This window comes from Epinephelus moara, chromosome 16, assembly GCF_006386435.1.
Source record: "Epinephelus moara isolate mb chromosome 16, YSFRI_EMoa_1.0, whole genome shotgun sequence".
Lineage (NCBI taxonomy): Eukaryota > Metazoa > Chordata > Actinopteri > Perciformes > Serranidae > Epinephelus > Epinephelus moara.
Window position 1 is genome coordinate 47909031 of NC_065521.1, and position 26310 is coordinate 47935340.

General features: G+C 42.2%; 1 protein-coding gene across 5 annotated transcripts in view; it reads right to left on the reverse strand.

The window, feature by feature from the left end:
* agap2 (ArfGAP with GTPase domain, ankyrin repeat and PH domain 2) overlaps window positions 1-25869 on the reverse strand; it is a 38006-nt gene extending 12137 nt beyond the window's left edge. For 2 of the 5 annotated variants that reach the window (XM_050064431.1, XM_050064430.1), the window contains exons 1-10: window positions 25498-25869; window positions 9159-9217; window positions 7424-7511; window positions 6048-6133; window positions 5812-5947; window positions 5170-5304; window positions 4948-5066; window positions 2616-2768; window positions 434-508; window positions 5-109 (exon numbers count right to left, since the gene is read on the reverse strand). In XM_050064431.1, the coding sequence (XP_049920388.1) occupies window positions 5-109; window positions 434-508; window positions 2616-2768; window positions 4948-5066; window positions 5170-5304; window positions 5812-5947; window positions 6048-6133; window positions 7424-7511; window positions 9159-9217; window positions 25498-25660 (1119 nt within the window). In that variant the 5' untranslated portion in view covers window positions 25661-25869. Of the gene's footprint in view, window positions 1-4; window positions 110-433; window positions 509-2615; window positions 2769-4947; window positions 5067-5169; window positions 5305-5811; window positions 5948-6047; window positions 6134-7423; window positions 7512-9158; window positions 9218-15674; window positions 18075-25497 lie in introns of those variants that run through there. The other 3 variants (XM_050064427.1, XM_050064428.1, XM_050064429.1) reach the window with 3 other exon arrangements.
* Window positions 25870-26310: the final 441 nt, after the last annotated feature.

A 26310-nucleotide genomic window follows, 5' to 3' on the forward strand; every position in this document is an offset into this window, starting at 1 on the left:
TTACACTGGAGCTGGAGTGGTAAGACAGCGTGCCATTGTTGGACAGGGTGACGTATTTCTTCTTCCACTCTTTATTCAGAGAGCTGCCGCTTCTCTTCCACAGGATGCTCTGTCAAAAACAACAAGCAGGGTCACTGCACTCACTCGCAACACACCGCGCTCTGAATCTGCCTAAATTTAGAGCTGAGACAATTTCTTCAAAGTGTAAAGTGCTCTGACAACAATAGCTGAAAGCACAGTATAAATAGAACACCCTTGAGAAAGGTTGAAACTGATTTTTTTTCCCTGGCTGCTTATGTAAGATGAAATAAATAGTTTGTTCCCACCTTGTTGCTGAAGAGGGAATTTGTACACATTACTGGGCTGCGAGCAAACTGATGCATCATTGAAAATTCAGTTTATCTTGTGTTCTGTTTTGTGATGTTAAGCAAACCTGTTTGATGGGAACGCCCCGCACACTGCTCAGGTCTCCTTTAGTATCACCGGATTTTTTATCTGTGTCCCGATTCTGAAATGAAAAGTGTTTGTTTAATAAGAGCAGGAGATTCATATGAAAGTCCATCTCTGCCAATGTGATGACAAAAACATCCTGTAGTCATTATAATGAGAGGCTTTCTCAAAAGAAATTAGTTACTATCTCAAAATAATGTCAGGAAATCAGGAAAGAAACCATTTGCAAATGTTTATTGGTCCAGACAGGGTTATTATATACTGAAGATATTTTTGGGCACTGTAGTTTGTTGTCGTTCCAGGAAAACACATCTAAATTTAATATTCTTATTTCTTATATTTACAATTAAGATTATCTCTCATGACATATGGTGGTGTGCCACGACAGTTTTTCCTGAATAATTATGGTTTGTTTTGTTTTTGAAGATTATATAATCATTTACTTTGGGTAACTACTGATGTGCTGCAAGTAAAGAACACCTGGGATAGAAAGCTTATGAAAATTATTATTTATAAAAATTTAGCACACCAGTCAATTCATCTCAACGTTATTCAGAGGGCCTATGCTGCGACTTATAAACTTTATAAAATGCGTGTAGTTTCCTCCTATATCTTCACTTTTTGTTCTATTAATGCCCCAGTACATTTTTACATGTGTTTTGTGACTGTCCCCTTATTGCTACGATTTGGAAATTTGTTAATGATTCTTAATCAGATTTGACTGGTTGAGCTTTGATCCAAACTGATTTCTCTGCCTTCTAAATGACCATTCATCCTTTGGTCCTAATCAATATAGGCTATTGTTCTGAGGCTTTACAGCTGCAAAAAAGACAATTTTGCGAATGTGGTATACTTTAAATCTTTCTTTGTGGTTCCACTGGATTCTGGCCTTTAATAAAACAGAAAACTTCAAATGTACAACAGCGAAGATTAATAGAGAGCGCCCTAAGGGTGCTGTCAGACCTAGAGTCGTCTCCTTTGGTCTGAATCGGGGACCAATTTTATTACTAAGTTGTATAATTGCCCAGAGTTGGTTCATGTTCTTACGGCAGCATTTACAAGTGGACCAGATCAAATGCCTTGTGTGAGAAAGCTGCTCTTGATTGGTCAGAATTTCCATGTGGGAAAAATCCAGGAAGTAAAGCAAACGTTGAAGAAGAGTACACTTGCAAGATAAATGTGACACTTTCTAATGTCACAATGGAGGGACAACTACGCAGGTTGATTTTAGCGCTGCTCATCGTGGACTATATTGCTGTCATTGTTCATTTTAGTCAAACCATACAGTTTGAAAACGAGGCGCGGCTCCAACTAGAAAACAATGTTTTGATGCATTGGATGTGCTGAATGTGCATATTAAGGCAGTACAGGAGGAGGTGCACATTAATAATCCTCCAGGACTGTAACATGCTCATGTTTAACCCAGACAATGTGCCATGTGACTGCAGTTGGTTCACATCCAGGTCGGAACACCTTCTCACCACAAACCAACTGCACCAGAGTTCCTTTGTAACCAGACTGAGAGCACCTCTTCAAGAAGGTCTCGGTCTGTTTGTTTTGGTGCACACCTGAGTGTGATTGCTGTGTTCACACCTGCCAAATGGACTGCACTTTGGGAGCAAAGTAACTTAAGTTTGATTGAACTGAACCAAACAGGGCTGGTGTGAAACCAACCTAAGACAAGGGGCATGGATGGATATCACAGCTGCCCTTGGTGGTCTATAGACTTAAATGCTTTAACCTCATCTACAGCCTTCCTTATCTCAAAATAATGACACAATTACTATTTCACAAAGTCATTCATATGTTTTCCTACAAAAAGTAACATGCCCAAATTCTTACATATCCCACATAAACTTTTTCAACATAATGAGAAAATTCTCAACATAATGACATTAGTTTGAGATGTTAAGTGAATATTTTGTTATACTAAGTCATTCTTTTGAAATACTATTTTGTTATTTTGAGATACTGACTCATAATTTCGTGAGAGTTTCTCATCATAATGTCTGACAGGATTATTTTTTTCCATCTCACTGGGGGAAATGGGTTTCCATAGATTTCAGCTGAGAGTTTCAGACATGGAGCTGAATGGTGTGAAATGATAGCGAGAGATGACAGGAGACTGAAAGGTGTGAGACACTCCGTGGTTGGCAACAACTGACCTTGAAGAGGGAGGGCCGTCTGGGGATGGTCTTCAGCTGACGTGAGTTGACACTACCTCCCCCCTCTCCCTGTGCAACCCGCAGGTCCCTGTGACCGATCACAGGGGTGGAGGGGAGGGAGTAGGCGTAGCCACAACTCGGGCCATTACTGGCCTGAGCAGAGGAGTGAGGGTGGGGGAGGAGGACAGTGGGGTCAGGAGGTCAGGAGGATGGGAATGGAGGCGTGAGGGAAAAGATGGAGAGAGTGAGAATGAGCTGGACAATGAAAAACAGGTGAAATAAATTCACAAAAAGTGGGTGATGATTGACGGCATGAATTTTTTAGCCGTCGATCATTGTGAACGAGGGAAACGTGATACTGATGGAGCTGAGATGGATGTGGAGGGAGTGATGGAGCGTCTTGGAGATGGCATTTAAAATGAGATTTCAGTTTGATAGATGATTTTAACTTTATAATGCATGTAACTCTGCCCAGAGAGAGTGTCACATTCTCACTTTGAATCCTAAAATCTTACTTGAGTCACGTTTTAAAAGAACTACATGTATTTGTTTCCATTGAATACCTTTTTAAAGAGATAATTATGTCTCTTTTATTCATCAGTACTGAAATATGCAGGGAAAAAAGAGTGTATTGGCATCAGGACGACTTAAAAAAATGCTCCAGAAGCAGAAAATGTGAAAAAGTATGTTAATTTAGAAAACAACACCAGCATGGCAACAGCAGAAGACTTGCATCTGTGGCCTATTTTTATCAGGTCTTATGTAATATCTGTCTAGACTGGGAAAAGATTGTGTTTACCCAAACAAAAGAACAATAACAACCTGAATGTGTTAATAATCAGCGCTCTAATATCAGCAGAAATATTCAGGATAAATTTCCTATGTGTGAATCTGTGCAAGACAGGGCTGTTAGATTTATTCTGGGTATGAGCAAAACTTGTCTGTACAGTGGGAGATGTGGGATGGGAGCAGTGTGAGGTCACTGGTGGATATGTGTCTCCATTTTTTTATATATATTTAGGACAGTAAAATATATAAAGGATACAGAAAATTATGTTATATATCTATTTAAGAAGCAAAGATTTTAATGTGTTCAATTTTGATATGGTATTTGAAAAAGTAGCAATATGATAGTGTAAACATGCAAAATCAAGTTACTAATATTCCTTAATATACTTGAAGTACTAAATGTAAAAGTACTCATTATGCATCACGTGTATTTTAGTATTCATGCATTAATGTGTTCATCGCCTTAATGTTGCAGCTGGTAAAGGCCGAGCTAATTTTAACTACTTTGTATAATTGTACGTATATGTACAGTAATATCTGATTTATATTTTGCATTAATAGTTTCAATTTTCAAAGTTACTAATGCTGTCAAATAGATTTAGTGCAGTAAAAAGTACAATTTTAGCTTCCAAATGTAGTGTAAGTTTAATGTATAAAATGGAAGTACTTAAAGGGATAGTGCACCCAAAAATGACAATTCAGCCATTATCTACTCACCCATATGCCGAGGGAGGCTCAGGTGAAGTTTTAGAGTCGTCACAACACTTGCGGAGATCCAAGTGGAGAGGGGGTAGCAACACAACTCCACCTAATGGAGGCTTATGGCGCCCCAGATTCAAATGTCCAAAAACACATAATTGAAAGCACAAAATATCTCGATACTACTCGTCCGTAGTGATCCAAGTGTCCACCATGTGTGTTCACGTGCTTTCGCTGGTCTCGTGCAAGCGCGCACTCGTGAACGTGGTGCACAGAGAGGCAGTCAGAGCTACAGGCTACAATGAGGCTAAAAACAGAGTTCAAATGATGTTTTTTGAAAAACAACTTTTTATGTCGGGGCTTCAGGACACTTGGATCACTACGGACGAGCAGTATGGAGATATTTTGCGGTTTCAATTATGTGTTTTTAGACGTTTGAATCTGGGGTGCCGTAAGCCTCCATTAGGTGGAGTTGTGTTGCTACCTCCTCTCCCCTTGGATCTCCGCAAGTGATGTGGGGACTCTAAAACTTCACCTGAGCCTCCCTCGGCATATGGGTGAGTAGATAATGGCCGAATTTTCATTTTTGGGTGCACTATCCCTTTAAGTAAGTGCCTCAAAATTAAGTAGAGGTACTTGAGTAAATGCATTTAGTCACTGTATAATAGAGTCAAGTATATCACATTATAACAGATATTTTATTTTTAGCTTTGTTACCAGAAGATGTCTTGTTATATTTTTCATGTTTTCACATACAGTATAACAGTGTCTTGTAATCCCATTTGGGATGAGCCAAGTGTTTGCCACAGACATAAACACAAACTACAGCTGTTAGATGAGGTACCTGTCCAGGGAACGATGCTGATCCTGGTGTGGAGCCTCCAGAGTGACTGGGAGAGTTGGGAAGAGACTTGCAGGCCTGCAGTGCCGCCTGCTTCTTCTGGGCTACAATCTTCTGGGCAGCTGGAAAACACACACCAGATGTTAAACTACTAGTAGTTGCTCCTTTATGGTGAGCCAGGCCTTTCCTCCTGTGTTTTAACGGATAAAATATTAGTCAGCTCACCCTCTGAAAACACTCGGTCGACGTTGAACCCGTAGGTCGCGCAGGTCTCATAAAACAGCGAGTGACGCACATCGATACACAGCTGTCTGGCTCTCTGATCCTCAATCACACGAGGGTTGGTGCTACTGATTTTATCTGGAGGAAAACAAACAAGATCAGTGAATGGAAAACTGCAAACTAGGATAAAAACTGTACTATAAAGGACCTATATGACACAGTCTTGTTGTTGTAGTTTGCTTCTAGCACTGTTATTCTAGGCTGATGTTTTCTTTACCGATTAATCTGCTGCTTATTTTCTTGATTAATCAATTAATTGTTTACTCTACATGTGGAAAAAACAAATCAAAACAAAAAAGCCTTTGATGTTGTCCTTACATTGCTTTTATTTTGTCCAACCATTGATTTGGGTTGAACTGTCCCTTTAATTATAATAAAGGTTAGTATTCTCTTAAGTCCCACTTATAATTAATGCAATTAATGTAACGGTCATTAAGACATGTTGTCTTTATGTTGTTCACAACTCATGAGAAGACTATCGTGAGAAACTCCCTTAAAATGTTTTACAGTGTACTGTATGTGACATGTCCTCCATGATTTAATCACAGAGTAAATCTACACAGCTGTGACGACTCGTGTGCTGACCTTGGGTGCCGACCACTATGACTGGGATGTCCGTGCGGTGTGCGCTCAGCTGGCTGTAGAGCTGGTAGAGCTCCTGGAAGCTGCCCTCATTCTCCAGACTGAAGACCAGGATCACTGCGTCAACCCAGCTGCTGAACTGAAGGAGGGAGAAGATGATGGATGATGAAGTCTGCAGGTATTACAGCTTTGCACACTGACTGTCTCTCTCTCTCTCACACACACACACGAAGAAGCACCTGTGCATCGGGTGGTCCAGCCTCCTCCCGGATCAGTAATAAATGACTCTGTCCGTCCACCAGCACTTCTTTTTTATACCTGCCACCTGACCGGGACAGTGACAGACAAGTTATTCAGCAGGGTGACAGATGGAGCCATCACACATCAGCCTGCATAAAATATTTCCCCTAACAAAAACAATTTGATGTGACACTCAGAAGCAAGAAGCCAAAGATATATTTTGTTTATATGAGTTAATATTTAAAACCAAAAACAAGTTTAAACCAGCAGTAAAAAAACAACTACTTAATGACTTAATCAGCAGAGGTTTCTTCCTCCCAAAAACAAACTGACCAGGTGATTGAAACTGCTAAAAAAACTTGTTACAAATCAATGTTCGACTCATCGCAGACATGCCGCTAACCTAGCACATGGACCCAGATTGTCTGCAGAGGGCTCTTCCTCTCCAAAACAAATGTACCAGGCAGTTTAAGCTGGTAATTGCACTGAATAAAGTCATATTTTTCAGACGCGTTCCACACAAAGGGACTGTTAATTGCGGTGAATGACATGGAAACACAAATGGCCCTGTCTAGAGCTAGTGTTTGGTTTGTCCGTACTTAGCTACTGTAAAAACATGGCGGACTCTGTGGACGAGGACTCGCTCTTTATGTAGATATAAACAGCTCAATGACGATTCTTATTTTCAGGCGATTATTCACTAAAGAAAACATAGTTATTATTTTATATTCCAACTCTGCCAATATATCCTCCTAAATGCTATACGCTGGACCTTTAAAGTATCAAAAGTTAAAGTATTCGATGCAGAAAAAAGCTTCTATAGTATTATATATTATATCATTAGATTATTATTATGACTAGTTTCATGATTATGGATTAATCTGCTGATTGTTTTCTCCATTAATCGATTTATTGTTTGGTGTGTAAAAAATCCTGACTATAGTGAGAAATGCCGTCACAATGACCCAGAGCCCAAAGTCACACCTTCACAATGTTTGTTTTGTCCAACCAACAGTCCAAACCTCAACATTATTAAAAGGAAATTCAACCTTGAAATGTTTTTGCATAGTTTCCACATTTTTGTCAGTCAGTAACTTATCAATTGTTTTAGTTGTACTTGTACATTTTTATATATTTTGTGTGCAAAAATCTTAATTTGTTAAGTACCTAAAGCTGTCAGATAAATGTAGTGGAGTAAAAAGTGCAGTATTTCCCTCTGAGATGTAGTGGAGTAGAAGTATAAAGTGGCATGAAAAAAGAAAAGTACATCTACGTCACGTTTTGTACTAAGTACAGTACTGATCTAAATGTATTCAGTTACGTTCCTCCTCTGTAGAGGACACACGATACAGAGGATGTGTTTAATGTTTCTTACCATCAGGCTTCTCAAGTGCAACATAACTGCCCGTGATGTATTTATTCACCAGCGCTGACTTGCCGCTTTTTAGACTTCCCAGAATGCCCTGAGAGAAGAGGGAAGGAAATACAACACCATGAAGTTTATTCAGGGTCAGCGTGCACGTTCGACCACATTGTGATGCCTCAAATATAACTCTCAGACTGAATTTAAACACACAGTTCCTCTATAAAATTTGTTTTTGTTCTGTTCAGTCATGATTAGTCGTCAGTCTGTCAGCAGATCTATAATTTCTGCCATTAGACTGCCTTAATGTTTATTTCATCCATATATGGAAATATAAATGGTGTAGAGTATTCAGATACTCTCAAGTAGCAATATGATATTAGAAAAATATAATATGACAAGGAAAAGTACTGCATTTAAAATATTTTTTATGTACATAAATATAGTATCATCAGTAAAAATGTACTTAAAAATTAAAAAAAAATCATCACTAAGTGGCCACTTTATTAGGTACACCTGTACAGTCTGCCTGCCATAACATCTATAAGTTTTTGTTGACATTTTCTCAAATGTGTAAATTAATTTATATGTTAATAGTTAAAGGTTGTGTTGTACAGTAACAACATTATGTGGGGAGATGTTTATTAAGTTTTGTTCTTCTTATTTACACCTCTGTAGTTGGGTTCAGTCCAAAGTTAGTGCAGACTTTAACCAAATTTATGGAAAATCTGCTGAAGAAAATGAGAAAATATGTGTCGTTTCATTGATATAAGCAGTAGGTGGCGCTAATTCTGGTGCACATGAGATGACACAATTTAAAGAGCGCCAGTCAAACCTTGAACAAAGAAATATAGTAGATGTATAATAATGAAGGGCACACTGGACAATGGAAAGAGAGAGTTTTGAACTAATATTACAGCCCTGTGTGCAGACTTAAGATGTTAAAAGCCTCCAGAGATGACAAAGAACGCCATGACTGTGCATCACAATGTACGTCATCATTTACTTGCTGAATCTGTTTCTATCGTCACATTTGCCTTTTATCAATACACCAACTTTTCAACCTCCCCAATCGTGATAACTTTTGTTTTTTGTTGTCAACTGAAAAATGCGGCTAAAAGAGTGGGACGGAAACACACCTCATGACAGTGTGGACATAAAAAGCATCATTAAATCAGACTTCATGGTAGAAAAGTTGCATTAGACTGTATAGGTGTACCTAATAAAGTGGTCACTGAATATATAATATAATATAAGACTCAAGGATATTATTATTGCTGATGCATTAACACCTCAGCAGCATTTTAATTTGGTCAAAATGGAGCCAATTATAACAACTTCATACACTAGTGGGTAGTTTAATCTGTAGCAATTAATCATATTTAACAAGTTGATCATATATTTGAGGGCTTTATTTGCAAAAATGGATATTTCTGTTCTTATTTTTTCTCCTGAATCATGTTTTTTGTGAGAATAACATCAAACTGGTGTTGGTTTACTCATTTTAAGAGTAACTGCAGCTGTCAAATAAATGTGGCGTGATAAAAACGACAGTATTTCACTCTGAAATGTTGAGCAGTGCAAGAATAAAGTGGCAGAAAATTGTAATAGTCTAATAAAAACATTATAACTTAAAAGACTTTTCTAATAAAGTGGCACAATTCCGCTTAAATAAAATCCTTCTGTCTCTGATGCAGGTGTGTACTGGTTATGAGTGGTACTGTAACTAGTACACTTTTTGTCTCACCAGTCTGAGCTCTGGGATGGATCTGCTCAGGGTCCACTCCTGGCTGTTGGCAATGTTTACTAAAGAGAAAGAGAGAGACAGAGATAAACAGTCAGTGACGCAGAGACGCAGAGAGAGATTCATCATTTTGATCATGTACAGTAAAAAAGGGCAGCCATCATAACGGCCTGTAGGAGAGCAATAAATCACACAGCTGCTGCGCCATAAGAACACGTGTGGCCTCGCAGGTCGCCTTAATGAATATAACCTTTCAGTCACGACGGGGGAATCCAACAAGATGCAGCCGCAACACTCGTTATCCACTTTGCTCCCCTTGTGCATTAAATGACGGGCAGCTGTGAGTTACGCTGGCCTTTACTGGATGCTTCAGTTCAGCTGCCATTCAAACACTCAAAGACTCGTCTGTGGATATGAACCAGATGTCCCCTCTGAACGAGAGCTGCTACTAACAATTACTTTTTTTGATTCTTGGATTAACCTCTTGACCATGATGTGTCAAAAAATAGCAGAAAAGGCCCGTCACTGTTTGATCGAGGTGACCAACCAACAGTCCAAAACCCACAGATGTTCAATATGCAGTGATATAAAACAGAACAAATCCTCACATTGAAGAAGCTGGAACCAGATAATGTTTGTCATTTTTGGCTGCGTGCTGTTTGCTGGCACTTGTTTGCCTTTTTTTTCTATCTTCCTTCTTTGTAGCTCAGAAGGTGATTATCATATTGCAAGCAACCTCTTAAACAATTACATAACATAACACAGCCTAAACTCACCAACATATTGAAACGAAATACACCAAACTTCATGTTCTGCATGACCTTCATCCCTTTCCTAACAGCACAACTACATCATCTTTAATCTCTGTCATTAACCTTTATTGTTGTTAATCATTTCACTCTGTATGTGTGTTTCCCCAGAGGGGAAATCCAGATGTTGCAGCAGCACTAGAATAGAATAGAATTATGATGTAAATTGACAGTGGTAGTTAATACCGCCCAGTCGCCAGAAGAAGAATGTTGGCGTTACTGGTTTCTGCACACTGCAGGCCCGATACATTTGTGCATTTCATACCTGTTATCACCATTTCTAAAGTGACATAACATATAAGCTGACATTGTCATAGGGAGCTGAAGGGGACAGTGGAATCTGCAGACCACTGCTTGAGACCAACAAACAACAAAACCAGACATCAGCCGAGATTGTGCCACTAAAACCGGCTATTTTACACCAAAATATGATCTTTACCTAACCGTCACCAAGTTGTATTTGTAAATGTCACCACACATTAATTCCAGTGTTGTTAAAGTTTTGAACTTATCCACTATATAATAATATATAAATGTAACATATCCATGGTTTACAGTAACATACAGTGCCAACATTTATTCTGGTGATTGGGTTGGGTTAATAGCAGCGAGTCAGTAAGTCTAGTCTAAGTGTAATTAGTGTACACCACTCCACCAATATATAATGTGATTAATGATACTTAGTGTTGTCTGTATTAATATAACAACATAACAGAAATATATTATATACTATAAGATGTAGTAAGACAGTAATACAGTATAACACATTACCATGATATAGTACAGTATAGCATAGTGTGGGATATAAGATATAGAATAAGGTGCAATCTAATAATAGTATAACACACTTTACTATCAAAGGAAAGTATTAAGTCTAAATTAGCATATCTTAGCATAACTAGCATTCATTAATATGTTGTAACACAATGTGACTTCTCTGTATTGGGCTATTTATGATTGTTTGCTACTTTAAATTTGTAGCGTTGGCTATGAAAGTAAATGGTAAATGGCCCTGCACTTGTATAGCACCTAGTCTAGTCTTCTGACCATGTAAAGCACTTTAACACTACATGTCGCATTCACCTAATCACACACTTAGGTTGAACAAACATCCTCTTTTGCCCGGACATGTCCACTTTTCATGTCATGTCCGGGGGGTGTTTATAAATTGATGATAATGTCTGGTTTTCCTCGTGTGTGTGTGTGTGTGTGTTAGAGTCCAGCACGGGCCACATATTTCTGTCCGAACCCGACAGTCATTCTGTTTTGTTATGTCCGAAACCGAACCGAGCCCGACATTATTTAATGACTAAAGCACTGAGTTTGTGTCACACAGTTGTTATGGTTAAAGGGCTATTTAACAGGCCGGGCGTGCGCCATGGGTGCTCCGCGGAGAGGGAGACCTCCGTGTTTGAGACAGGAGCGGGCGGCTGGAGGTCCGAGGCTTCCAGCGAAAGGAGGGGTAGAAACAAACAGCCAATGTGTGTGTGTGTTCTGTTCAGGTGTTGTCACGTAAATAACAGTCCCCAAGCAATAAACAGGACAGACAATAGGATTTTATTTATTTTTACACTACATTTTCACTGAAAGCTGACCGAATCCGACCCGAGCCCGAATACCATTTATACATTTTTGACCGAACCCGTCGGGACCCATCGGGCTCGGATCGGGTAGCCACACTCTAGTGTGTGTGTGTGTGTCCCCTACATATAAACTTTAAATATATTAAAATTATAAGGCATCTTTGAGTAAACTGCGAGTATCATTTAAGTAGGCTATCTCGTGGTCACCCTACACACACTGATGTCCGAGGCTAACATACAAGCTGCCACCTGCTATACAGCTTATACGCACAAGGCTCTATAATATAACATAATGTACACTGCGTTCCAAATTATTATGCAAATTGTATTTAAGTGTCATAAAGATTAAATTTTTTGNTGTCCGAGGCTAACATACAAGCTGCCACCTGCTATACAGCTTATACGCACAAGGCTCTATAATATAACATAATGTAGTGCAACACTATAACAGAATATTAAATGTAATATGGTACGTCATGGTGCAGTGTGGTATAATAAGATATGATATATGTTACAAAAAATTGCAGATGAATTTAATATGGAGGAGTTTATATTATAGTCATTACTGCTGACGGTCTGTGTAACACATTGGCCACACAGTCCTGCTATGTGTTAGGTTTTGATCTCGTCCTCTTGCTTGAAAAATGATTGAATTGATAATCCAAATATTTGCATTCATTTTTCTGCCAGTTAACTGAACAAATAATCGACTAATCATTTCAGCTTTTGGTGCGTTGGCTGCAAAATGAGTGTGTCTTGGTGTGTGCTGGAGAAACTACATGAACCTTCCCATGTACACACACACTCACACACTGTGTCGACCACAGGAGGAGTAGCTGATATCACTGCATCAACTAATGGGGATCCTAATAATGCAAATCCACACATGCACATCATACAGTACAGCAGTCTAGAGGGGTCGGGCTGCGAACAGCTGTGCCAACATCCCTACTGGGTAGGAGAGAGGTGGCATGCCCCCAATGTGATGTGACGCTCACACCCAGATGCCCAGCTGCAGCTTCAGAGGGACCAGAATAGAGAGAGAAAAGATGAGCCCGAGGAGGGACTGAAACTGATTCACAGACAGAAAGAATATACACTCATTTGTCAGTTTATTAGGGACAGCTAGATAAAACTAAAGCAGTCTAATACAATAGTCCTGCTGTTAATCCTTCATTGAGGTTTTAATGTTCAGTTGTGTTGAACCTGTTTTAGAGACGTGGATTCATTTGTATGATCGTTTTGGAGGCTGTAGTTTGTGGTGCTGTGTTTGGCCTACTCTTATTGACAATAATAGAAACACCTGTCAGTATAACACAATACAATTCAAGAGCAGCACAACCTAGATCCTCTTAAATGATCATATTGTTGAATCAACGCCTCTCTAAAACAATTTAAACACAGACTGGAGGGTTTATCGCACAACAGTTGTATTAGACTGCTTTAGTTTTAGCTTGGTGTACCTAATAAACTGGCAACTGAGCCTACAGCCATGCTTGCATCTTTTTGAGGCCGTACCGAGGGCTCTGAGGAAGAGAGCTAAATGCTAACATTAGCATGCTCACAATGACATATGTTGATGTTTAGCAGGAATAATGTTGATGTAAGGCTGATGGGATTGACATTTGTTTTGCGGGAAGTTTTTTTTTCAGACAAATAGGAACTGGAAAATTTCTGACCTTCTGACCAAAACCCCTTTCGCATTGTTGAGCATGTTAGCACCACTAGCTGCTCTGACACTGCTGACTGTGCTAACAGAGCTAATACTGATAACATAGTTAACACTGATATAGAGAAGTTGCAGCTCAAAATTTAGGCACTTTTTCACTGGGGTGACCTGGGGGGAGACCACAGGCTGGACACAATGTTTTTTGCGCAGCAGTGTTTTTGGATTGGTACGGCATTACAAGCAGTGATCACCTAATAAGTGGCACCGCTAACTAGCTCTCATCACAGCGCATTTATGTGCAGTGCAGTATAAGGAGTAGCAAAATGAACCTATAAACTGACACGCGTAACAATCAAAAATATTCTTAGTGGTTAATTGATTAACAGTTGACCGTGGACATCCGTAGTCGTAAACCAAAGTGGAAAACAAATTGAAATTTTGAGCTGATGATTGCATTACTGTAGATAAAAAACCATTAAGACTCAACGTCTGGGTGCCATGAACGTCTGTACAGAAATTTATGCCCATCCATGAATTAGATGTTGAGATATTTCACGTTATATGTGAATTTTGACCTGCCAGTGGCGCTAGAGGAAGAGTCAGGGGATCACCAAATCATGCTGGGGAACATGTTGTTAAAACTAATTCAGAAACAAATTAAACACTAAACAGAAAAATACAAAAGAATGAACAGAGAGAGACAACAGAGGGGACGAGGAGGTTTTGGCAGACTGTAGTGCCCGCTATCCTGGGTGTGAATGTGTGAAGTGTCCTTCAAAGACAGATGATGATTAAACTCGCGCCTGCCTCTAAATCTATGGAGCGTCCAGGCCAACACTGCACAGATGCAGCCAGTGATGATGTGCTTCACATGAGAAAAAAGGGGGCTTATATATATATATACGAGCTGCTGCTGCAGGCAGCTCTCTGAGAAAAAGGGCAAGTCCTACCACACAAACAGACACACACACACAGAGTTTGTCTATCTTTGTCTGAGTCAAAGCTCTCTTTATGCCAAAAGTGATCAGACAGTGTGATCCTTCTGCTGCTTCGACACACAGATTTATACAGAAAGCCAATTATCCACACTCCCTGCTCCAAACCAATCATGTGTGATCCACTCTGCAACCCCCACATGTAGCCTGTGGCTCACATTCAGAAACTGCCAATTTTCTAACTTAAATCTTTTTTGGGAGGAATTTTGTCACAATCCTCTCAGTAGCCTGTGTGTCAATGCACGGTCACACACACACACACACTCGCACACACCGCCTCCTCCTCCTCCTCCTCCTCCACCCCTCTGTTTCATCAGACTCTGCCTCTGTAGCAGTAGAAGCAGCAGTCCTGCCGGTTGCCATGGCAACACTTCCTCCTGCCCTCAGTATGTGTACGTGGTGTGCAAATGTCTATGTGTGTGTGTGCAATTGGCGGGGCTAGTCGCACTACTTGCGTGTGTAACAGTGTGAATACACAATGAGTGAATGAATACATAAAACACACACACACACACACACTCACTCCCACAGGCTGACACTCGCTCTTTCTTTGAGCAAACATGTTTGTGAAAGAGATGCACTGTTGTACGCTACAGCCGCCGACACACAGCGAAGACGGGGGAGAAAAAAAGCAGCGATGGCAACTCATTGATCCTCAATCTTAAAATGCTACATGAATGCTTCTGACATGATGGTGGTGGAATTTAAATTGAGTGCCTGACAGAGACAAAGACAGGAGTGCGAGGGAAGGAGAAAAAAATAGCCCCATGTAGTGGTAGAACATGCAGTGGGTGGTATATCAAAGACAGGATTAGAAATGTTCTTGATTGGCTGAGGATGCACACTTCCCTTTTTGACGTGGGTGAACAAATATCGCCTCATGTCTTTCCCTCTTTATGGAAATAAAGCTGAGGCAAAAATCAACCGGAGGAGCGCAACCCAGCTGCGATCATGCCACCAGCTCCTCTCCCCTTTGGCTTCATTATGAGATTTAAACCCATGCTGGGAATGCCGCTTAAATTTGTGTGTGTGTGTGTGTGTGTGTGTGTGTGTGTGTGTGAGAGAGATTACCCCTCCAGCGGTGTGAAATCTGCCCGCACTCTGAGGGGAATTAGATTATAACTGTCCAAGACGATTCTATTGTCAGTTCTCAGATCAAAGAACTTCATCTGTCGTCGATGTGGCTTCGGGAAAAATGTTTCTCGACACATGACGGTGTTAAACCCTGTAAATGTATTCTGTGTGGGGTTCTTTAAAAAGATCAACCCCACCCAACCCCACCCCGACTCATTTTAAATGGATGCCTGTGCACAGATGAAGGAGCCACATGTCTGATAAATGTTTGGCAAAGGAACTAAAGACCGGAGTGTGTCTGTTAATGGTTTATTGTCATAGATGAAGGCAACATGAAGAAGATATAGAGCTGAAGAGGTAACAGTGATGTTGCGTTTGTGACCTCCTACCTTCCTCCTCACTGGAGTCCCTCTGTATATAGACAGGAGGCGCCGTGGAGGATGACCCCGCCGCCCCAGAGCTGCTCTTTGTGAAAATGCCACTTATGAACTTGAGCATCTTCCTGTCTTTAGCGGAGCCTCGTTGGCCCTGCTGTGCCTGCTGGGCCTCCCTGGCTAACCCCAGATCTTCAGAGAGGCTGTTCAGATCACTGTTATCCAGCGTACGGCTTTTACCTTTGCGTGCCGGCTTGTTGCCCTGGGTAACAGGCCCGGGTAGGGAGGCCGAGCCTGTCTTTAGCCTCTCCTTCCTGGGGATGTCCCTCATCACTGCGGCCATGCCACCTCCAATCTCCAGAGGTATTCCAGGTTGAGCTTCATCCCGCATGTCCCTCCATCCATCGGGCCTGCTTGCCTCGGCCCACGAGGCCCTGCAGGGGCCCGGTGAGCGCGTCTGCATGCGGCAGTCCTTCCGGTCCAGGCTCTGTGCTGAGGTAGGGCTGCGCTCTCTACCGTCCCTGGATTCGCGGCCACGGGTGGCGACACTGCTGTGAGACTTCAGGAGACTCACAGGACGCTGACCCACAGGACGGATAGGGAGGCTGGTCCTGGTTGGGGTGCGACTGGGCTCCACCACCTCTGTTGAAGGTGTTGTGGTCAGTGATGGTGACCTGCATTGCTGTGCCTCTGGGGTGGACGGTGTCTTCTCAACTCGTGTTAAGTCGATCTCTGCAGACTTCGTCTTCTGAACCGTCGTTCTCTCAGCAGGTAAGGGGATCGAGAGGTTGCACGGAGGCTTTTCACTTCCTTTACTCTGCTCAGCAGCGGAGGGCAGTTTATCTTTCAAAGGGCTGAGGGGTTTTCTCTCTCCATCTTTGAATTCATCACTTAACTTGCCACCTTTCACTATAGCAGCATCCTCAGCTCTTTGTGGTGGTCCAGCTCCATTCTCAGCCCGTGCTGGGGCCTCACCTCCACCCTCAACTCTCGTCCCGGCCTCTTCTCCAGGCCGGGCCTCCACCTCCTTCCCCTGGGTGCTGTTCTTGGCCTCCCCTCCATTCTCCTCCACAGCCTCTACCTTGACCAGGGTGAGGGAGATGAGGTAGGTGGTGCGTTGCTGCAGGGCGCCGCCTCCACTCATGTGGTCAGGCTTCAGTGGACACACAGCAGATGAATGAAACCAGACAGAGCGACATGAACGACTGACAGTTTGCCAGCGTGTTGGGATGTGAGGGAATCTGACAGCACGACTGAGACAAAAAACTTACATGGAGGGAGATTAAGTTTCTCCTTGGAAGATACAACAGCAGAGCGGCTGTTGGTTTCATCCATCCCCCAAATCCCTATTTCTTTGTTTCGGATTTTAATTTCAGTCACGGATTTCTTCTCTGACTGAAATTTTCATTTCTCTGGGACACAGAAAATAAATCCACTCTTCCTGACAACCTTCAGCACACTGTCAGTGCAGTCCAAGCAGCTCTTTTGTTCCTAGAAACACCCAATTAAAATCTACTCGCTGCATATGTATGCTGCTACTGAGGCTAATAAATCTTCATTATGGCGCTTCATTCCTGATGCTAATTATTTACTTGACCTTATTTTTATGTGCAGCAACCCCATCTCATATGTTGCTCAGTCCATCCTCTTCACTCAGAGCAGAAAAGAAAAATCAGGATTCAATTCAGGATAACAACTTCCCCGCATCATACGTCATCAAGAATGTGATCAAGAGCAGCTGTAAAGGTAAAGTCTTTAAAAATTCATCAGTGTCACCCTAAGCATTGCACAGCACACCCAGAGCTGTATGCAGTCCAGTCCAGATCATGGGCTCTCACTGCAAGCCACACGTGTGTTGACAGCAGCATCCATTCAGAGAGCGCAGCGGCAGGAAGGCAGGCAGCCTCACGGAGACGCACAGGAAGGACATTGATGAGGGGAGCTGAAGGGGATCAGAGGAGGAGAAGCCAACAGAAGCCCGGGCGGATATCTGGAGATGCATGACCGAGTCAGGGCGCGTCCGGCCATCACGCCCCTCTCGCTGTCTCCCGGGCAGCCTGTGTCCTCTGAGCGCATCAGGCGTTGAGCATGACAACACAGCGCCGGCACAGAGGAGGCACTGAGGCGAGTCACTGCTCCGATAGAGACACCGTCGCACAGGTTCAACGAGTCCAATCACACACACACACATACACACACCCCTCACACATGCACAGCTCACAGTCTGCGTTTCTCTCCCTCGCCAACACACTGATAGGAATCTCCGATGTCCCTCCCTCTACATGCCCCTCCTTGTTCCAATAGGCAATCCATACAATGCAGAAGGATCCTGCTTCTCTTCTTTCCCTTTCCCTCCTTTATTTTCTCTCTCTCCCTCTGCTGCTCCTCTCAGACTGTGCAGGGTCCCTGCTCTTTATTGCTCATCCCTCCCATCCCCATCATCCCCTCCCCTCCATCTTTCTCCCTGCATGCCGGAGAGGAGGGGGAGAGGCAGCGGGTAACGGCTGGTGGTAAAGCAGCAGTGCACACACAAGCTGGACCTGCTAAATGAGGGGAGACCGCAGGAGAAAAGATCAGCAGCAGGGAGTGGAAAGCAGGCAGGGTTTGGAAATAAAATATGGATGCATGTTAGTGGAGGGAAAAATACACTAGGACAGGGTGTGTTTTCCAAGTGTCTCTTCCCTGTCTCATTTATACAGCTGCCAGAATAGTTTCATCAAGATCATCCATCTGTCTTCAGCTGTCTATTTGTGTTTGTGTGCTGCACAAGTGTGTGTGTGTGTGTGTGGCTCTGTGTGGCTCCTCCTCAGTAGGAGGCTTGGCTTGTTTGTTGCTAAGGTGTTACAATCTTCCTGGCTCTGGTGGCACAATCATCTCCTCCATGTCCTTCCTGCTCCTCCTCCCTCCCGTGGTACATTCTGTATCGCAATCGCTTCCCAGGATCTGTGTATCAAAATGGTGTTTCTCTCTCTCTCTCTCTCTCTCTCTCTCCCTCTCTCTGTGTGCGAGTGTCTCATTGTGTCGTACTTGTGAGTGAAAGAGATTTCCTGTGAGTGTATTGATCTGTAGTCTATTGCCTACTACGGCATGTGTTCATTAGCAGAAGTGGGTAAGCTCTGGGCTCACAGCATGAAGCAGAGCATATTGGACATCAATAGCTGGACCACAGAATGCAAAAAAATTAAAACATGTACTGTGTGAATAAAACAAATTAATTTCAAACATAGTGTATTTATTTTTCCATATGATGCATGTAAAAAAAGATGTGCTGGATTACTCACCTGTGATTAAAGTCTGTTGTGCAAAATACAGTACGAGAAATAAACAGAATTAGGGCTACAACTAACAATTATTCTGATTAACTCCAATTATTTTGTTATCAATTAATCGTCTAGTCCGCAAAACCTCAGAAAATAGTAAGAAAAACGTCCAGAACAATTTCCTAGAGGCCATGTTGTTGTCGTTGAGTGCCACGTTTAGTCTCAACAGTCAAAAAACAAATATATTAAGTTACTAAAATGTAAGACAAGACAGTCTGTTCTCACTCCCAACTCATCAAATATTGCCGCTGTGTGATGTCGGCCAGAGACATCGATGCATAGAGATACCTTTTGCATCAGTTTGATACACACCAGGTGCATCAGTTTTAGAGGCAGCGGGCAACAGCTCAAAAAGTCAAATATCGCCGCTCAGTGATGTCAACGTCAGACACCGGTGCACAGATACACACCAGTCAGCAGCAGTTTGTAACGCTAACAGCGACTACTGTTAAAGAGTGAGAATGTCAGTATTGGGAGGGCGGGAGGGGAGGTGGATGTGTTTAACAGACTCCAGGCTTTCACCTGGGAGCCTGCTGTTTGTTTCCTGTGTAAAATTTAAGCCAAAGCATGATTTTTTGTAATCTTAACTACATGCTTTTGTTGCCTAAACTCAGCTATGGAGTTTTGTTGCCTAAAGGTAAGGAAGTAAATGTTAAAATGTGTGGTTTACCCAGAGGCGTAGCATCAAATACTGGGCCCTTTGCATGAGCAGTCTCTGTGGCCCTCCGCCCTTCCTGTCTTGATCCATGTCTTTCTTTTTTTGAAATTCTCTTTTTGTTGAGTTATTTCCACAGACTTTAAAGCCCTATCTTTCCAGGCCCTCTGTAGGACACTGTTAGGGCAGAAGGAAACGTAAAAGTGAGATACAGTATGTAATACAGAAGCTAAAACGGACAGATAAAGTAAATGTAAATACAGGTATGAACAAAGAAAAACAAAGATCCATGTCTCTTTTTTGCACCTTTTAAAAAATTTTTAAGTCAGATTGCTTTCTTTCCCTTTCCTTTCTTTCTTTCTTTTCTTCTTTAGGACCCCAATTTCCCTTTTTTAGGGAAAGACATGAGCAGCAACAGCAGTCACTCACTTGGCTGTGGCTGCGTTTAGAGACAGATCTTAGCACAGGGGCGGACTAAACCATTTTGTGCCGTACAATGTTCAGTTTGTCAACCGATTTATTTAGCCAATTTTAATTAATAATTAATTATTTAGAAATGAAAAAAATTGCAAACACAATCAAACTTTTCATTCCAGACTTTTTCAGGCCCCCCTCACATTGGGCCTGTCACCCCCCCTGGCTACAATGCCCCTGTGTTTACCTAGGTCATAAGTTTAATTTAAAAAAGACTATGCATGTAATAAGGGGAAATTGTACATTTCCTGTGAGAATGGAAGCGGAAACTGATACATGATCTGTGAACATCTAAAACAGACGTAGGAGGATACCTAGCCTGTCATATTTAGACATGTATGTCCACTAACAACACAGCAGTATTTGACAAGTTGGGATGAGAAGCAAATTTCCATATTTGAGAAGCTGGAGCCATAAAATATTTGTTTTTTTTCTAAATTGACTGAAGTGATGACTCGACTATCAAAATAGTTAACATTTCTAATCAATTTAACGACTTGCTGCATACAAACGGAAATTAAAATACAGGAATAACTGCAAAAGGATCTGCTGCAATTATGCCACATGCAACAAGAGAAACACTGCAGCAAACATGATTGCACATCCATCACTTGAATTATTACCGTTTGTAATTTCATGTTAATTACTCTGATTAAAAAAAAAAAGGAAAGACCTTGATGTGAAATAAGAGGATGCATTTCCCCACAGTGCACCAGTCTCAGCCTCCCACCATCATCCAATAATGCACGATCTGACTGTCCACCTGCTCAGCCCGCTTTCCCCCTCCTCCTCCTCCTCTTTAACAGTCAGTGAGAGGGCAATAACTACTCTCACTGAATACAAAAGACCTCTGACAACCAACCGCCTTTGGCTCAAGGGGAAAAACACACGACCTGAGAGAGGACCGCAGCCTCCAACACGGAAGAGAAGTCATGAATAAAACCTCAGAGAAGAAGCTGCTTTTGAAAACAAAACAATCCAATCACACTTTCAGGGCGAGTGACGTTATGCGTGTGTAAAACAATCCATTTTTAACAAGAGGCGTGAGGACATGACTTGTCTGTGTGAGTTAAAGTGCACGTCAGGCTGCTGCAGCTCGCAGTGCTGCACGGTGAATCTAATTATTTTGAAATAGACACCCACATATAACACAGAAAATCAGGTTGTCTTCAGGCAGACGGTTTTTAGAAACACTCTTTTCTCTCTGTGAAGACACTCGCATGCATGCATAGAGAACAAAGCACACACACACACATTGACACCTATGGGCGGGTGCTGTCAGATGGACACTGGCCAAGGGCAGTGGTCATGCTGGGTGATTTTTCATTTCTCCTTCACTGGGAGCTGTCCTTTCTGTCTTTCTCCCCCGCTTGGCTGCCATGCTGCAGTGAACACTATACCAGTCAGAATCACATTTAAATGTCTTCATTTAGCTCCACCTCACCCCTTTTTCCCCCTCACCATCCCCATCTCTTTCTTTTTGTGTGTTTTTTTCTCCCAGCCTTTTTCTTGGCACACAGTCAGTCGACCACATCCCACTCGCTTATTAAGTCCAAAGAAGAGAGGTGGCTCTCTTTTTAGCACCAGTGAACTCTACACTCACAGATCCAGGCCCCACCGAGGATACACTGACTTTGATCTTCACTCCAGCAGCCTAATTATACCCAAATAAAAATTTCAGCTGAATGTTTTAACACTGGGGATGTGCTTCTCAGAGCGTGTCAAGATCTGCCAGATCCTAAAAAGACCTCAAAGCTCCCCAAAATTCATTAGGGGGCTGATTGACCTTCAGTTCACACACAAACAGCGGAATGAGTTTAACAGCTGATGAATAACTTGATTAAATTAAAAGGTAGGACAGTTATTTGATAAGGTTATTCCTCCCAGTCTGACCTCACTAGTGGTGGAAAAGTACATTTACTGAAGTACAGTTGTGTGGGACATGAATTTTATAGGGATATTTCCAATTTCTGCTGCTTTATGCTTTTACTCCACTACACTTCAGAGGGAAATATATTATTACATCACTACATTTATTTAACTGCTTGTAATGGTGTGACCGTCCCCGACCTCTCTTAAGGGCTGAAATAAGAAGCCAATTAAAGTGCCAAAAACTGCAGTTCCTTTAATGGCCACTTGAGGGTGGCTCCACGAGTGAGTCAATCCACATGAACATTTTAAAATGTCCAACTTTACAGCAGAAATAAACATGTTTACAGCCTGGTACAAAAAATGGTTTTGGTTTCTAGAGCTAATTAACCTGTTCATGACAACTGTACGGGGGGGTGAATTTTATATAACTCATCCATTTACATTTTATTAAAACTTAAAGTTATGCATAATTAAGCGCAGGGCCTCTTTTAAGTGACAGGCTGTCTGCCAGATGTCACAACAGTCTGGCTTCTCCTACAGCTTCAGCCTCTCATCTAAATATTGTCATTTCTGGCTCCAAAAATCCAAGATGGTGACAGCTGAAGTACCAAACTCAACTCCACAAACCAGTTGGTGCCGTCATGGCAGCTACATCCATTATTTTTATACAGTCAGTAAGGGCGTGGAAGCTTTAAGTGACAGGTGGGTTCCAACTCTTGAAAAGTTGCCACCATGGCTACAACGTTGGTTGGGTAACGTAATCATAGTGTAACACCACATTTGCAGACTGTAAGAGTAGCTGTAGCTCATAAAAAGTTTTGTTCAGCATATGGTTGAACTTTAAGACCCTCTCTGGGTTTAGATTTTCTGTTTTTCCTTGTAACGTTTAGTCTGTTTCGTTTCAGTGGTTTTAAGCCTGCGAAAATTAGCATTAGCATTACCACAGTTGACTCATGCTGTAAATGCACTGTGCTAACCAAGATGTCCAAAATGCTAAGCTCCACGCTTTAAAATGGGAGTCCACACACCAACAGCTAATGTAATGTGGCTATGTCCATTATTTTATACAGTTTATAGTTTTTCCCCTTTGCAGCTTGCAGAGCCATCAACTTAATGTCTTGCACGCTGGGCACACAGGGCCTGGGTTATTTCAGCTGGCTGCTCATTCTGTCTCCCTCCCGCTCACACTCATCATCTACCCTTCTGGTCTGGTTTTCTTATTTGTTTGCCTTCACAACACCACACATACATTCCACATTACAAACGGCACTGACTTACAGACCACAGATTTATTTATCTGTAAGCGCTTACTTTACAGGGTCGTGGGGGGTTAGAGCTGATCCCAGTTGACACTGGGAGAGAGGCAGCGTACACCCTGGACAGATCTTTGGACTGTGCCAGAGAACCCGGAGAAAACCCACACTGACATGGGGAGAACATGCTAACTCTACACAGAAGGGCCCCAAACCTGGGTTCAAACCCGCGACCATCTTGTTGTGAGGTGATAGTACTTTACCACTGTCTTTCTTTTCAGTTTCAAATTCATTTCTGTTCAAACTATTTGAAATCTTTTGTGATCTCCCCTTTTGTCCAGCTCACTGAGCTACGCTGTGACAAAATGGGGACTCCCCTGGTGGCTGTGGCTCAGGAGGTGGAGCGGTTGTCTACCAGTTGGAAGGTCAGTGGTTCTGGCCCCATCAGTCTACATGTCAGTGTCCTTGGACAAGGTACTGTACCCTAAACTGCTCTGAGGTTGTGCCATTGTTGAGTCCTGTAAATGTCTACCTGATGAGCAGGTGGCATCTTGTATAGTATGGTACTATTACTGATTGATTATTGTACATACAAAACACGATTAACTTACAAAATATGATGCATTACTAAAGATTAACGGCCCCTCACACCCACACAGGTGTTTTCAGTTATCCATACATTCATTCATTTTCCATAACTGCTTATCCTGTTAGGGGTTGCGAAGGGCTGGAGCCTATCCCAGCTGACATTGGGTGGGAGTGGGAGGGGTGAGAGGCAGGGTCCACCCTGGACAGGTCACCAGACTATCACAGGGCTGACACATAGAGACAGACAACCATTGACACTCACACCCACGGCCAATTTAGAGTCACCAGTTAACCTACATGTCTTTGGACTGTGGGAGGAAGCCAGACTATCCGCAGAAAACCCACTCACACGGCAAGACAAACCAAGCTCTGCACAGAGGGGCTCCCCCACCCTGGGGTTCGAACCGTCTTGCTGTGAGGCGACGAAGCTAATCACTGCATCACCGTGCCACCGTCAGTTATGTGTCTGATTAACCCTGCTCAGGTCTGTGTTTTACTTAGATATAAGTTCAAAATGTAAGAAGCAAAATGCACTTAAAGTATCAAAGGTAAGTGCTCCTTAAGGTCAGAAAGGCCCCTGTCAGAGAGGATCACTGCTGTAATTTTTAATAATGTGTTTTTAATGTACAAATCTTAATCTGAAAAGTATAGTAACTACAACTGTCACATAAAGTTAGCTGAATATAATATTTCACTCTGAAATGTAGTGGTGTCAAGGTGAAGTAACCACCCAGTAAGTACGATTAAGTAAATGTACTTAGTCTCCATCGCAGGTGGACAAATTATTATGTTGTGTGTGTAAGATAAAAGATATTATTTTTTAGAACCTTGGATTCTCTATGATTAAACACTCTGAAAGGTGCCATTTTGCACACTGAGTACTTTTACTTTTGATACTTTAGGCACATTTTGCTCTTGTAGAATTTGAATGTAGGACTTTAACTTGTAACAGAGTATTTTGTCATTGTGACGTTGCTTCCTTAGTAAAAGATCTGAATACTTCCGCCACTGGACGTCACCTGTGCTTGTTCTACAGAAAAAGGTTGCAGATGAGACGAACAGGGAGTTTGACAGTAACACATTGTGTCACATTAACAAGAAATGGTGGGAAGTAGAGATAAGAGGAAATGATGTAAAACTGATCAGCTTCACATGTAAAGGCCCTGTTTGTCTGAAAGGAAGTGGCTTTGAGGGCAGTTGCAGATTGGCAGACAGGAAGTAGGCCGCACAGCAGGTCTCATCCTGCTGCCATGGCGATGGCTGCTGAGGGATGTTGCCATTGGTTGCCCGTGTCCAGAGGCTGACTGATAGTTAAATGCCACTACCTACCAGACGCTGGGAGGTGAATTTTTGCCCCCGTAGTGAAATGAGAACGAAAATGAACATCGACTTCCCTGAAAAAAGACACTAACTGAGACAGGAAGCACAGAGAAAGATATCAATCACCTGCGCTATCATGTTTCCCCACACCCCACGACTAATGCTGATTATGAGAGTAACTAAACTTACCGTGAACCGAAATCTGCACAAGATTTTTCCTGTATATCATATCAAGATATGCATTAAAGTGAGCACCTTGAGAGTCAGACCATGCTGCAAATTCTTATAACCTGTCAGTCAGCGTACAAGTATATGTGTTGCTGTCTTCTCTAAATACAAAGAAACTATGAGCTTACCTTGAATGCTGTGGAGGTAAACTTTAAGACCTGAGCGCAGCTGTTGATCCGCAACTCTTTCAAACTGCTTGGAAAGTCTGTTGATTGCACTCTGGAGAGATTCATGCCTCTTGATCTCTGCTTTTATTGCAGTGGAGTTTACTGATTTGCTGTTGCTGGTCATCCTGACACATGGATCTCTTCGTACACTGAAGCTTAAGTGCCTCGCTTCAGCCCATTTGAACTGCCTTTGAACGCTTGTTTGTTCCACAAGATGAACACGAACTCTAAGACACAGAAGCAGCAGAAAAAGAAGCGGCGGCGGCGGCTCAGGGTGTCTCTCTCTTGCTTGCTCGCTCTCTCGACCACAAAGTCAGCTCACGACAATGTGTCTCAGTTTCCTCTGCAGGTTTGAACTGAACTGAATTCACTTCCTTATTTCAAACTATATTCTTCGCTACACGGCAGCTCTGACTGCTGTGGTGGCCACACCATTGAAAAGGCTGCTGTTTATCTCCAGTAACACGCTCTACTGCTACTAGTAAAGAAACAATCATTTTAAAACATATTAACGACTTTTTAATCACAGTTGATGTGTTTTGGCTCTAGATCAGAAGACAAACTAAGTTTTTAGCTGTAAAATATCCACTGCTTCATATTTACACTTTTCATCAGTACACGTGCCAAAAAGTATGTGTTTCTAAGGAAGCCCAGTGTTCTCTTAATTGATGTTTTGACCTGTCATAAGGCCACACAGTGGGAACCAGCATGTGCTGTCATAAATCTACTAAGGCCTCTCACAGGTGACACAAACCCTGTGAAATACAGGATGCT